Consider the following 13,187-nt stretch of genomic DNA (forward strand, 5'->3'; position numbering starts at 1 on the left):
AGTTCAGATGAACTGCATGAAGAGACTTGAAGACCCTTGGCAAGAAGTAGGATGTTAAAGTGGCAGGTGAGAGAAAGGATAGATAACAATCAGCCGTTTGGTTCTAAGGGTTCTAATTTTCTCTCTCAGTGAGTCAGAGACTTACTCAAGGAGACACTGAAGAACTGTGATATTCTTAGGTCTTTAAACTTAATCTCCACTCCAAGTCTATTGCTTAGAGTAGAGATATTAATATATTTCAGGGCAGCGCTGGTGACAAAGGATCTAAGATAATCCACAGGGTTACCTGCCTGCCTCAGCTTCCTTCCAGCTCCTGTCCACACACTTTCCTTTAACAAATATCTGTGACAAGCAGCCAGCACGGGACCTACAAAAAGGTTGTGTGAGAAATAAGAGGAAAGAGAACATCAAATGAAAAATAAACAAAGACAAATACCGGAAGAGCTGTGTTATGAAGTAGGAGACGCTGCTGAACTGACATTTCTCTGTAAAACACACACACACAAACAAATGATGACCTTCCTAAAATAAGTCTCAAGATAAGAAATAAAAAGTTCAAAGAAGAGAATAAAAAGCAGATGCAGTTGAGAAAAGCAGTGTCAGAAGAGAAATGAAAGTGGGTGACAGAGAAAAGTGAAGCCACACTATTAGAAAAGCTCTACTGGAAATAGCAAAATGTAAACTATTAAAAACATAATCCAGAACTTGTTACACAAGCTAAAGAAGATGTAACAAAATTAAGTCAGAAAGAGTAAGAAAGGATGAAAGAAAAATGGTCAATATGGAAGACAAAGGAAATCCAACTTCTGCGTAATTGGTGTTGCTGAAGAAGAAAGAAAAAGAAATCAAACAAATAAAACAGAAAACAATATTGGAATCTTTAATAGTAGAAAATGAATTTACCTCTAATTCTAGAGGATTAATTAATTAAATGACCCTGAAGTCAAATTAATTTAAAACATATACAAATTTTCTGTCTCCAAGGAAAAATAACGTATAGAGACTCATCAACTCTGAGCTATGTCATGGCAACATGAATGAATTGAGGATTAAACCAAATAATGTTATGGATATCCAGGCAAAAAATTTGATGAGCTCTAAGGAGGAAGAAATCAGGCTGGCCTCAAATTTCTGCACAAGGAAGTATCCTAATTCTCAGAAAAGAGAATGCAACCTCAGAATTTTATAGATACATTACATATGTATTCAGGGAATGTCTATTTTAAAAAAACATGTACATATATAGTTGAAATTTGGAAAAATGAAGAAATTCATTTGTAATCTCACTCCTACTCTGCCTGTTAAGTACGCATTTCAGAATGCGTTTATGTGCATCCTTTCTCGTGGGATCCTCTAGGATGTAGGCATCGCACCATTATTATTCCCAAGTTGCAGATGGATGAACTCAGTGACTTGACACAAGAATCAGTGGCAAAAGCACTATGCCCAGGCTTCCTGGCCCTCGGACCTGAATCCTCTAGAATGACTCTGTCCAAGAGAACTTTCTGCAGTGATGGGGACGTTCTAGATCTGCTCTGTCCAGAATGACACTCATCTTATGTAACTGTGGAGCACTTGACATGTGGCTCGTGTGACTGAGAACCTGGAATTCTAAATTTCATTTAATTTTAATGAATTCAAACTTACACAGCCACCAGTGGCCCAGAACTGGTATATTTGGACAGCCTAGTTCTAGAGATTTCCTTGGCATTCTTTTCCCTTCTGAAAAAGAAATCTGACCACTTTCCATTTCATCCATCCCCCAACCACATCCGCATCAAATCCTTCCAGATTCTGGCCTCTGGGGTCAATCAGCTTTCACAGTTAGGACCAGCCTTCTGGCTTCTCACCCCAGTCTTCTCGGACTGCAGTCTCCTTCTGGTAGTCCCCCCTGAGGGTTTTAGCTGAGTCATGGCAGCTTCTGCTGGCAGAGGGCACAGGCTGGGGCCGTGAGCAGTGTTTCACCTTGAGCCACAACTCCGTCTATCCTGTGCCATCTCAGCAAATTCCCCTTCCTGAAGCAGAACATCTAGACCGAACGGAGTGGCCAAGGGGCGTACTGATGACTCTTGAGATGACCCAGAAAGTGAGCCTTCGAGAGCAGACACCTCCCCCTACCTCTGGACTCCAGAGGTTAAAATTCAAAGGAACAGGGCCTTGGGTTCATGTGACGCTAGGCTTTACCCAAACCTGCCCTTGAGGGAACCAAAGGAAGATTCCATTCGGCAGACACGCAGACTGACTCTCCCTGTGGCCAGGTGGCTGGTCTGAGTTCACTGAACAGGGGGCCCAGAGGTAGAGGTGGCTCGGACGTGCTGTGTGCCGGAGTAAAACCGACCCCACTGGACCCCGCTCCCTGATTCACTATTTGGACCAGGAACCATGAGATCTGCTCTTGTGCTCCATGTGGCTTCTCCGTGACCTCAGTTTCTGTCCCTGTAAAATGAGGGTTTTTAAACAGAACAAGGACTTCTCACAGAGCATCCTGTGATTCCTAGTAATCCATGAACAACTTGACATTAGATCAGAATTGTGTATGTGTGAGCTCTTTTCTGGGACTTTCCACCCATTAAGACCATTTAGACAAGAGGTCGTACATTGGTGACCGTGGGTCTGATGCCTTTTGCGGACATGGGTTGTTTTTTTTTTTTGGCCCATACTTTCATTTTAATGAGCAAATAATTTAAAACTGTGAAATGTCACATAAAAGCACAATTTCAAGCCTTTCTTGAAAAACCAGAGCTGGCATCCTGGGCCCCATGGCAATAGTCAGGAGCTGAGCAGCAGTTGCTGTTTTCAAGGGGCCTATACTCCCCACTTCACCAGAGTCCCCACTTCTTCCTGTTGCCCCCATGACATGAAAGCCCAGTGCCAGCTGTAATTTATCATCAAACTTGGTCATTTTTTTCCTGTGTTGGAAGATCAGTTCCCTGTACCCATAGCACTGTCAGAAGTGCAAATCAGACTCCAGAAAAATGAAGTGATTTTCCTTAGGCTAGCCCACTTCACTCATTAAATTGTTCCTTGCACTTGAGGTTGTGATGCCTGATTTAGAGCATTTAGTCATTCATTTGGGCTTCCCCAATGGCTCAGTGGGTAAAAAATCTGCCTGCAGTGCAGGAGACCAGGAGACATGGGTTTGATCCCTGGGTTGGGAAGATCCCCTGAAGGAGGAAATGGCAACGCACACCAGTATCCTTGCCTGGGAAATCCCATGGACAAAGGAGCCTGGCGGGCTACAGTCCAAAGAGTCGGACACAACTGATTGACTAAACACACACACACACATACAATCATTCATTTAACAAATGTCCACTGAGGCCCTAAAGAGAGAGGTGAGCAAAACAGACAAGAACGCTGTTTGCCTGGAGCTTGAGGTCTGGTGGGAAGAGAGCTAATGATAAGTGAATGAATAAATTCTGCAGTCATTGGAAAGTGCTTGACAAGAATGAGGCTGGGTTGTGGGGATCAGATCGTGGACAGTAGAGTGGTCCATGAAGAGGCGACCTTTGAGATGAGGCTGAACAAGGAGGAGTGAGGTAGGCAGAGATCAAGGCTGAAGGCCGGGCAGAGGAGGCAGCAGGTGCAAAGCCCTGGAGGTGGGAACCAGCTTGGCCGGCTGAATCACTGAGTGCCCCCCACTTAGCGTCTGCAGGTCAGCTCTCTGGTCTTGCCTCCAGACCTCCTGGGAGACTTTTGCTCTCTGGAACTCAGCTCTGGCCTAGAGGACTGCAGGGATGGAGGGGTGGGGGTGAGGGGTAGCAGTACTTATTAATTCCTCACCAGATGCCTGGCGCTCAGCTAGCAATTCTGAATCCAGTTTGCCCACAGGAAGCTCAACCCAGGCAGGGGAGCTACTTTGGGTCACCCCGGCCCTGCTCCAATTCCTAACCATCGAGGCAACGAAACACTGTTGACCCACTTACTGCCGAAGCCCCGTGAGGGCCAACGATCGACTTCCCGGTTCCTGCCATTTCCCTTGGGTCACCCCCACTGGCTGACATGTGCTGGATCTGGAGTCATTTCTCCACAAAAGATGAATGTTGACCTCCTGGCAAGAGCACCCAGAGAGGGAAGAGAAAGTGGGACAGAGTGAGACAAACAGAGGGAGGGAGAAAAGAGGGGAAAGGGAGAGAGAATCCAGGCCTGGGACTCAAAGGCCTTTGAAAGGCCACCCAGGCAGCCCAGAATTTACCAACAGCCCCTCCCATCATATAATGCACAGAATTTATAGCGTTGCACTAAAGGACTGGCAAGATGTCAGCCCTGAAGCAGAAGTGCTCGAATACTTACAACAGGTTTATTTACAATAATACCAAACTGGAAGCACTCCAGTTTCCATAAGCAAGAAGATGTACAGAGAAAGAGTGGTATATTTCCAGAATTGAATGCCATGCAGCTATGAACAAGAGAAAACTTCAAACACACACAACCTCCAGGATGAACCACAGGCACTACTCTGAGCAGAAAATACAAAGGTCCATTCTGTATCATTCCGTTCAAGTAAATTCCCAGAAGAGGAGAAAAAAGCTATAGTGATGGAAATCATGGCCATGTTTTGAAGGGGTCCTGAGGACTGACCTGAAAGGGGCTGAGGGGTACTCTCTCGGGGGATGGAAATGCTCTGTGTCTCTTTTTTTTGAGCTATAGTTGATTTACAATGTTTTGCAAGTTTCTGGTGTACATCAAAGTGATTCAATTATATATATATATATTCTTTTTCAGGTTCTTTTCCATTATAATTTATTATAAAATACTGACTATAATTCCATGTGCTGTATAGTAGGTCCTCTATTTTCATATATAAGTAGTTTGTTCTCCATGTCTGTGAGTCTGGTTCTGTTTTGTAAGTTCATTTGTATCGTATTTTTAGATTCCGCATGTAAGTTTTATCATACAATATTGGCCTTTCTGACTTATTTCACTTAGTGTGGTCATTTCTCGGTCCGTGCATATCCCTGCTGAGTAGTATTGCATTGTACATGTTCACCAGATTTCTTTACTGGAAACGTTCTGCATCTTGATTGGGATGGTGATTGTGTGGGTTCATACATTTGTCGAAACACAGACTGTACACTTACAATACATGCATTTTATTGTGTGTAAACTATAGCTCATAAAGCTAATATTTTAAAAATCATGTTTGTTTTTCTCTCCAGTTGTCGCTCTAAAAATGTAGAGGGGACGTTCTTCCCCTATTACCCACGTAGTCCTGAAGACCACGACTGCCCCATCACTCTTGAGAAGTGTTAATAATTAAAATCCTCCAGTTACTTGAGTGCACACACATGATCTCTGCATAGAAAGTAGAATGGTCAGTTTCTGCCATGCCCTTCTCCAGGGGATCTTCCCAACCCAGGGACTGAGCCTGCGTCTCTTATGTCTCCTACAGTGGCAGGCAGTTTCTTTACCACTAGCGCCACCTGGGAGCCTTTGTAATGTTGGTCAGGTTACTTAACCACCCTGTGCCTCAGTTTCCTTATCTGTACAAGGGAGGTAAGCATGGGACCTACTTCCTAAGGCGGTTGTGACAGTCACAACTAAACTGAGATCATGCAGGGACAGTATTTGGGATGGTGTCTGGCCCGTAGCACGTTCTCAGTAAAGGTTGGTTCTTAGTAGTCTTACTATGGTGCTGGTGGTGGTTGCTCTCATATGAATGAGAGCAAGGATGATAGCTTCCAGTTAGATCATTCTCTGGAAAAGAAAAGACAAAATGGAAGGGTGAGGCTTCTGGAATGGGGAAATCGGGAGGGGACATGATGGTCATTAAGAGCGTGTTCTTTGGGGACAGTGGGGGCACAGATGAGAAGTGATGGAGGGACATAGATGGCAGGCCAGGCCAGTGAGCTTCAGAGGGGTTCTTTTGATCTAGGAGTTTGAGAGATTCCAGGGATGCTAGCGATCTAGAGGATGCAGGAATTTGGCAAGGGCAGCCGCGGATCATGCAGAGATGTGGAGTGGTACAGAGTGCAAACTCTGGAGTCAGGCCGCCTTGAGTTCAAATCCTGGCTCTGCCTCAGTAACTTTGAGCAAGACACCTGGCTTATCCCCTTTGCCTCAGTTGTCCCATCAGTAAAATGGATATTAATAATACCTGCCTCCAAGAGGAGCTAAGGAACGGAATGAGTTAATGCATGTAAATTACTAGGAAAAGTACCCGGCCAGTTGTAAGCACTTGTTAGCTCTCGTTATACTCGGAGTCCTTCACATGTTTAAGGGAAAGGAGTTTAAAAATTAGAATTTCTGTTTAGATGTGCAGTTCATGAATTGCAACACCATCATGGGACTGACTTATCTGGGTCACAGCTTCACACGCATGACTAAACCCATGTCTTCTGTAATCCCCTCTGAAAAATAATAGGGCCTCTCGTTAAATGAATTAATACATGTCAAATGCCTGGAATTTAATAAATACTCAAAACATGTTGGTGGTTGTCATTATTACCATAATTATTCTGCTGCATGGTGATGGGAGGCAGGATTGAGAAGGCAGTTCTAAATAGAGCTTCTCAGAGCTCGAATTTTCCAGGTGACCTCAACTATTATAATATTCTTTTCTTTTCGCTTCACACCTTTATCAGGATAACCCAGGTAAGAGGGTTACGCTGGCCTCACAAAATGGATTGAGAGGTGCTCCTTTTTTCCTTCTATTCTCTGGAAGGATTTGTGTAAGATAGATATTATTTAGTCCTTAAACATTTGGTAGAATTACCATTGAAGCCAGCAGGGCTTAGAAGTATTTTTTGTTTTTGTGTTTTTGCAGGGGGATTTTTAATGATTAATTCCATTTCTTTCAAAGTCAATGAAACAGTTTTTCTATTTCTTTCTCTAATAATTGAATAAGTTATGTTTTTCAAGAAGTTTTTCTATTTCCTCCAAGTTATCAAATTTATTGGTATCAAGTGGTTCATACTATCTATTTAGTATCCTTTTGAAGCTGTAAGATTAGATCAGTTCATGAGGGTGGGGATGGAATTGTGCTATGTGCTATGTGCTAAGTCCGACTCTTTGTGACCTTATGGGCCATAGCCTGCCAGGCTCCACTGTCCATGAGATTTCCCAGGCAAGAATACTGGAGTGGGTTGCCATTTCCTCCTCCAGGGGATCTTCCTGACCCAGGGATCAAACCCGAAACTTATGTCTCCTACCATGGCAAGTGGGTTCTTTATCCACTAGCGCCACCTGGGAAGCCTGGGAATGAAATTATAGCTCTTATTAGAAGAAAGCATGTTTCTCTATGCCTGGCACCAAAGAAGGACCAAGTAAGGACGTAAGAAGAAGACAGTCATCTATGAGTCACAAACGGAGTTCTCCCCACAACCCAAGTCTGCTGACACCTGGACCCCAGAGCTTCTGGTCTCCAGAACTGTGAAAAATAATTGTCTGCTGTTTAAGCCACCCAGCCTATGGTATTTGCTTGATTAGACACACATGTCTTTTTCAAACTGAAATACCTATTGGCCTGTCAGGTTGTATATAAAACAGGATAGATGTGGCATGTCTTCCAAAGCCAGCAGCAAGCTTTGACAGCAAACAGTTGTATTATTTTTAAACGATGGGTGCATGATGGAGCATGATACCACACATGGGTTGAAGAATGTCAAGTTTGCACCAGAGTGACCTTGACTCCTTGGGGAGTCCATGTTTGTGTTTCTGCCTGGAGGCCCACAACCGTGACTGGAGCCGTGTACTTCTGGCTCACGAGACCCGATGGTTAGATTTTCATGAACTTTGCTAGCTAGTTGTTGAACGTAGACACTATTTAAGGTGAAATTTTATGAACTGGTGTTAAATAAAATATATCAAAACAAAGGTAATAGATAGTCAAAGCTCATCACTTCCTAATTGTGTTACTATTTTGTAAGGTCTTGATGTTATTTACATCTACGGTTATCTACCTCTACTATTATTTACCTCTAACTGTACAGTAGAAATACTGTAGAGTGTTGTGATACTGTCCATCTCCCAGCATTCTGTGCCCAGTGATGTAACTTGGTGGCTTCAAATCAGCCATGTGGAGGTATTCACACCATAGGAATCAGTAAACACTACAAATCAGGGCTTGGCTTATTGTTTGGGTGCTTGTCTAGTTTTAAGGTGATGGGAAAATTTAGTAATGCAGATCACACTTAAAATGTGTTGTCTATAGCTGGGACATTGTGAATAGCACAAAAAATGAGCAACTTTTCGTCCAACGTCTTTTCATGCGGATCATTTTTTAAGTCTTTATTGAGTTTATTACAATATTGCTTCTGCCTTATGATTTGGTTTTTTGACCATGAAGCACGAGCGATCTTGGCTCTCCAACCAGGGAACAAACCCACACCCCTCTGCATTGGAAGGCAAAGTTGTAACCACCGAACCGTCAGGGAAGTCCCCTCCTCCAGTATTTGAAAACCATCATTTGATTCAGTAAAGAAGACACACCATTGATAAATGGACTATTCATTGAGTCCATTTTGTCTTAATAATTAATATAAAGGAAAATATAACTAACATTCCAGGTGGCACTAGGGGTAAAGAATTCACCTGCCAATGCAGGAGATATGGGTTCAATCCCTGGGTCTGGAAGATATGCTGGTAGGAAATGGCAACCCTCTCCAGTCTTCTTGCCTGGAAAATTCCTGGACAGAGGAACCTGGTGGGCTACAATCCATGGGATCGCAAACAGTCGGACACAGCTTAGCACACACACATTCACAGTGGAACTAAACTCATTGATCGATGACTTGAGTGACTTCTTAGCTGAATTGAGTAGTAGTTAAGAACTTTTACACACACATACCTGCAGTTTTTCAGAGTCAGTTGTTAATCATTTCCCAGCACACCACTTGAGGAATACTAGGTGGGTAGGGTCTGATAAGGTCACTTGAGTTTGAGAAGAACTAACTATTGAAAATGGTCCTATGATTGGCACAGATTTGCTGGTAAAAGTGCATGACAGTGTCCCAGTCATTTTCCTAGTCTCAACTCCCAGTCTGGTCAGGAGTAATGTTTGCAGAATAGAAGACAGGGAGCATGTTGTAAGCACTGTCTCTGAGTTACAAGTATTAGTCATGTCAACAAATACTTTGGGTTCCTACTAAAAGTTCCAGACACTGCTCTTGGCTTCAGGGATATAATCCCAGCCCTCCTAGAGTTTACATTCTAGTGGAGGAGAAAACCAGTAAGGTATAAAAATCTGCTTTCAGGTTAATTTCATCAGTCAACTTGACCATGCTAAGAGATGCCTAACTCGTTGGTGAAACATTATTTCCAAGTGTCTGTGAGGATGTCTCTGGAATAGATTGCACTTGAATCAGCCTCAATCTGTTTTGTTTTGAATCTTTGAAATTGCATTGTCAAGCTGTCCTAGATTCTAGTAATCAGCTGACAACTTGGTTAAGAGAGTTGGCTCTGGAGGCAGACTGTTTTGGTTCACAGTCATTGCCTCGCTAGTGACCTCCTTGCATCTTAAATTGCCAATCCATCAAACGGTCATATTAATTGCACCTACTTCACTGGGATTTTGTGAGGAATAAACAACACCTGGTACTTAATCTCCCAAGGTTGTCGCTATTGTTTAGTCACTAAATCGTGTCTGACTGCTTTGCAATACCATGGACTATAGTCCACCAGGCTCCTCTGTCCATGGGATTCTCCAGGCAAGAATACTGGAGTGGGTTGCTGTTTCCTCCTCCAGCGGATCTTCCCCACCCAGGGATCGAACCTGCATCTCCTACATTGGCAGGTGGATTCTTTACCACTGAACCACCTTGGAAGACCAATAACTCAATAAATATCAGTAACTATCGTCACTCTTTATAGAGTGTGTACCGGGTATTGGACATTGTGCTAAATGCCGCGTGTGGGTGCAGCAGTAGCTACTGGTGCTCTTTCTGCATCCCCTGTGGCACTCACCATTCTGCACAGGCTGGTAGCTTCTTACTGAACCCAGGATGCTCGGCAGGAGCATGTTCTCTGGCTGCTGCACAGGGCAGGCCCAAGTGCTGGGGAGTTAACGCTCCCACGAGCAACCCTCAACCAATGATGACCAAGAGTTGGCTGCTTCCTTGCCTCCCAGGGGGACTACTCTGAGGTCTGATCTACCCTTTCTTCAGGGGTCCTGATCAAGATCGCACTCCTGCTGCCCACAGCGGTAACCGTCTCGTTAATAAATCATCTTGGCTTCCTTCTCTATTTCACTTCCTCAGTGCCCTTTCAGAGCTTTCTAGGCTTGCCCATCAAGCAAACTACTTTCACTTTCACACACTCTCTTTTTGGCTGTGCCATGTGGCGTGAGAGACCTTAGCTCCCCCACCAGGGATCGAACCTGTGCCCCCTGTGGTGGAAGCACTGAGTCTTAACCACTGGACCACCAGGGAAGTCCCTCAAACCGCTTTCACTCTCGTGCTCATCTCAGGGACTACTTCAAAGACAATGGGGCTATTTCACGTGACCTTCACACAGTCCTATAAAATGACAGGTATGGCTCCCCCACTTTATAGTTGAGTAAAATGAGGCTCAGATCAGTGACACCACCTGCTCAAGGTCTGAGCCTTGGGCACGTACCCTCTCCACTGCCTCCCCAAGGAACGTGCCTCGGGGATGGGCCCTGCTCCAGGATCTCTTCTGTCCCTGCCACCCCAAGTTCTGCTGACCCTCCTAAGCCTGCATCTCCCCGCTGCAGGAAGGTCGTTGCCTGTTCGTCATCCTGCTCATGGCGGTGTACTGGTGCACCGAGGCCCTGCCCCTCTCGGTGACAGCCCTGCTGCCCATCGTCCTCTTCCCCTTCTTGGGCATCCTGCCCTCCAACAAGGTCTGCGCCCAGTACTTCCTGGACACCAACTTCCTCTTCCTCAGCGGTCTGATCATGGCCAGCGCCATTGAGGAGTGGAACCTGCACCGGAGAATTGCCCTCAAGGTCCTGATGCTCACTGGGGTCCAGCCAGCCAGGTAAGGCCAGGTAATGGGGTCCAGCCCAGAGGTGGAGAGGCAGAGGGGCCCCGTTCTCGGAGCCCAAACCCACCCTTCCCGCTCTGGTCATCTGATGCAACAAACTCATCATGTCCCATCATCCACTTGTTCAATCATTTCCCAAATATTTAGTGAGCCCCACTCTGTGTGCCAGACACAGTGCTAGGCTCTTGGGTGGTTTTCAGAATTACATAAGAATCACTTGGGAGTCAGTTGAAATGCTGGTTCCCAGACCTCACCCAGGGATTCGTGTCCAGTAGTTTTAGAGGGGGGCTGTGTTAGTAGTTCGACTCAGGTGACTTGGGGCTGAATCCTACCTTTCCTGCTCTGGGAGTGACTTACCCTCTCTCTGCTTTTAAAATGACAATATGAGAGTCTGTACAGTAAGCGCTGGCTCTGTCATCCTGGTTTTCTATTTACCAGCCAAGATGACCCAGTGGGTGGGGAGTGGATGGAAAGATGGCCTTGGAGAGACAGGAGATAGGGTCCATTCCTATGGGGCCTCGGGCCTCCTGGATAGGATTCAGACTTTCATTTTAAGAGAATTGAATGGCCTTTAAAATGAAGTTATTGGTTTTTTTTTTTTTGCAGTTTGCTGCATCTTAAGGCGTCCTTCCCAGTAATGTTATTTAAATGCATAAAGCACATGTAGGAGTTAAAACAACAACAATCACAGCAAAATGAACTTATCCAAATAATGTTTTAAAACCACACAAATCTGTGATAGAAAAAAATTTCTGATAGAATACCATGTGAACTTCTTTATTAACACAATAAATGATGAGATCTAGCGACAGCCTAGTAATTGTAGTTTTGAGGCTGTAACCAAGTCCCTTATAATAATACTGAACTTTATTGTTTTCATTAATCACTGAAGGAAATGTTCAATTTCTATTGAAGTGAAAGTGAAGGGAAAGTGAAAGTCACTCAGTTGTGTCTGACTCTTTTCAACCCCATGGACTATACAGCGCATGGAATTCTCCAGGCCAGAATACTGGAGTGGGTAGCCTTTCCCTTCTCCAGGGGATCTTCCCAACCCAGGGATTGAACCCAGGTCTCCTGCGTTGCAGGCAGATTGTTTACCAGCTGAGTCACGAGGGAAGCCCGAGAGTACTGGAGTAGGTAGCCTATCCTTTCTCCAGTGGATCTTCCCGACCCAGGAATCGAACCAGGGTCTCCTGCATTGCAGGCAGACTCTTTACCAACTAACCTATGAGGGAATATTAGATGTTAGTAAAGTAGAGTTTCATTTACTCCCATCATTTCCATCCTGAATTATATCCATGGCCCCTCTGTCTATGAATCTCTGCTTTAAAGAATTCTAAGCTGGGGAGTGACATGACTGGATTGGCATTTTTTAAAAATTCCTCTTGGCTGCCACGTGGGGAGCAAACGAGGATGAGAAGCTGGATGCCACCCAGGTGACTTCCTTCTGGAGGAGGTTGTATTTGACACTAAAGAAAGGATGAGGCTACTATCAAACACGTTTTAAAGTTTGTTGCTGTTCAGTCACTAAGTTCTGCCAAACTCTTTGCGACCCCATGGACTGCTGCATGCCAGGCTCTCCTGTCCTTTACTATCTCCTACAGTTTGCTCAAACTCATGTTCATTGAACTGATGATGCCATCCAACCATCTCAAGCTCCATCGTCTCCTTCTCCTCCTGCCCTCAATCTTTCCCAGCATCAGGGTATTTTCCAATGAGTCGGTTCCTCATATCAGGTGGCCAAAGTTTTGGAGCTTCAGTTACAGTCCTTTCAATGAATATTCAGGGTTTTAAAGTTATAACAATGAAAACAGTATGATACTAGTTCAGAAACAGATTTTTAAAACAAATAATAAATAATCTGGAAGAAATCTAGATCTGTGGGGAAGGGAAGGATTCAATAAATGGTAGATGTTGGTATAATTAATTCATTAAAAAAAAATCTTAGATCTGACTCTGCTTTATCAGTTCAGTTTAGTCACTCAGCCATGTCCGACTCTTTGCGACCCCATGAACCACAGCACGCCAGGCCTCCCTGTCCATCACCAACCCCCAGAGTTTACCCAAACTCATGTCCATTGAGTCGGTGATGCCATCCATCTCTTCACATCAGGTGGCCAAAGTATTGGAGTTTCAGCTTCAACATGAGTCCTTCCAATGAACACCCAGGACTGATCTCCTTTAGGATGGATTGGTTGGATCTTCTTGCAGTCCAAGGGACTCCCAAGAGTCTTCTCCAACAC

General features: G+C 44.5%; 1 protein-coding gene across 2 annotated transcripts in view; it reads left to right on the top strand.

Annotated features, from left to right (window-relative positions):
- Positions 1-13,187, top strand: part of SLC13A3 (solute carrier family 13 member 3) — an 88,642-nt gene that overhangs the window by 22,540 nt on the left and 52,915 nt on the right. For both annotated transcript variants that reach the window (XM_070381093.1, XM_005897566.2), the window contains exon 2: positions 10,673-10,938. In XM_070381093.1, the coding sequence (XP_070237194.1) occupies positions 10,673-10,938 (266 nt within the window). The remainder of the gene's footprint in view (positions 1-10,672; positions 10,939-13,187) is intronic.

The sequence above is a fragment of the Bos mutus genome, chromosome 13 (assembly GCF_027580195.1).
Source record: "Bos mutus isolate GX-2022 chromosome 13, NWIPB_WYAK_1.1, whole genome shotgun sequence".
In the NCBI taxonomy this organism is placed as follows: domain Eukaryota; kingdom Metazoa; phylum Chordata; class Mammalia; order Artiodactyla; family Bovidae; genus Bos; species Bos mutus.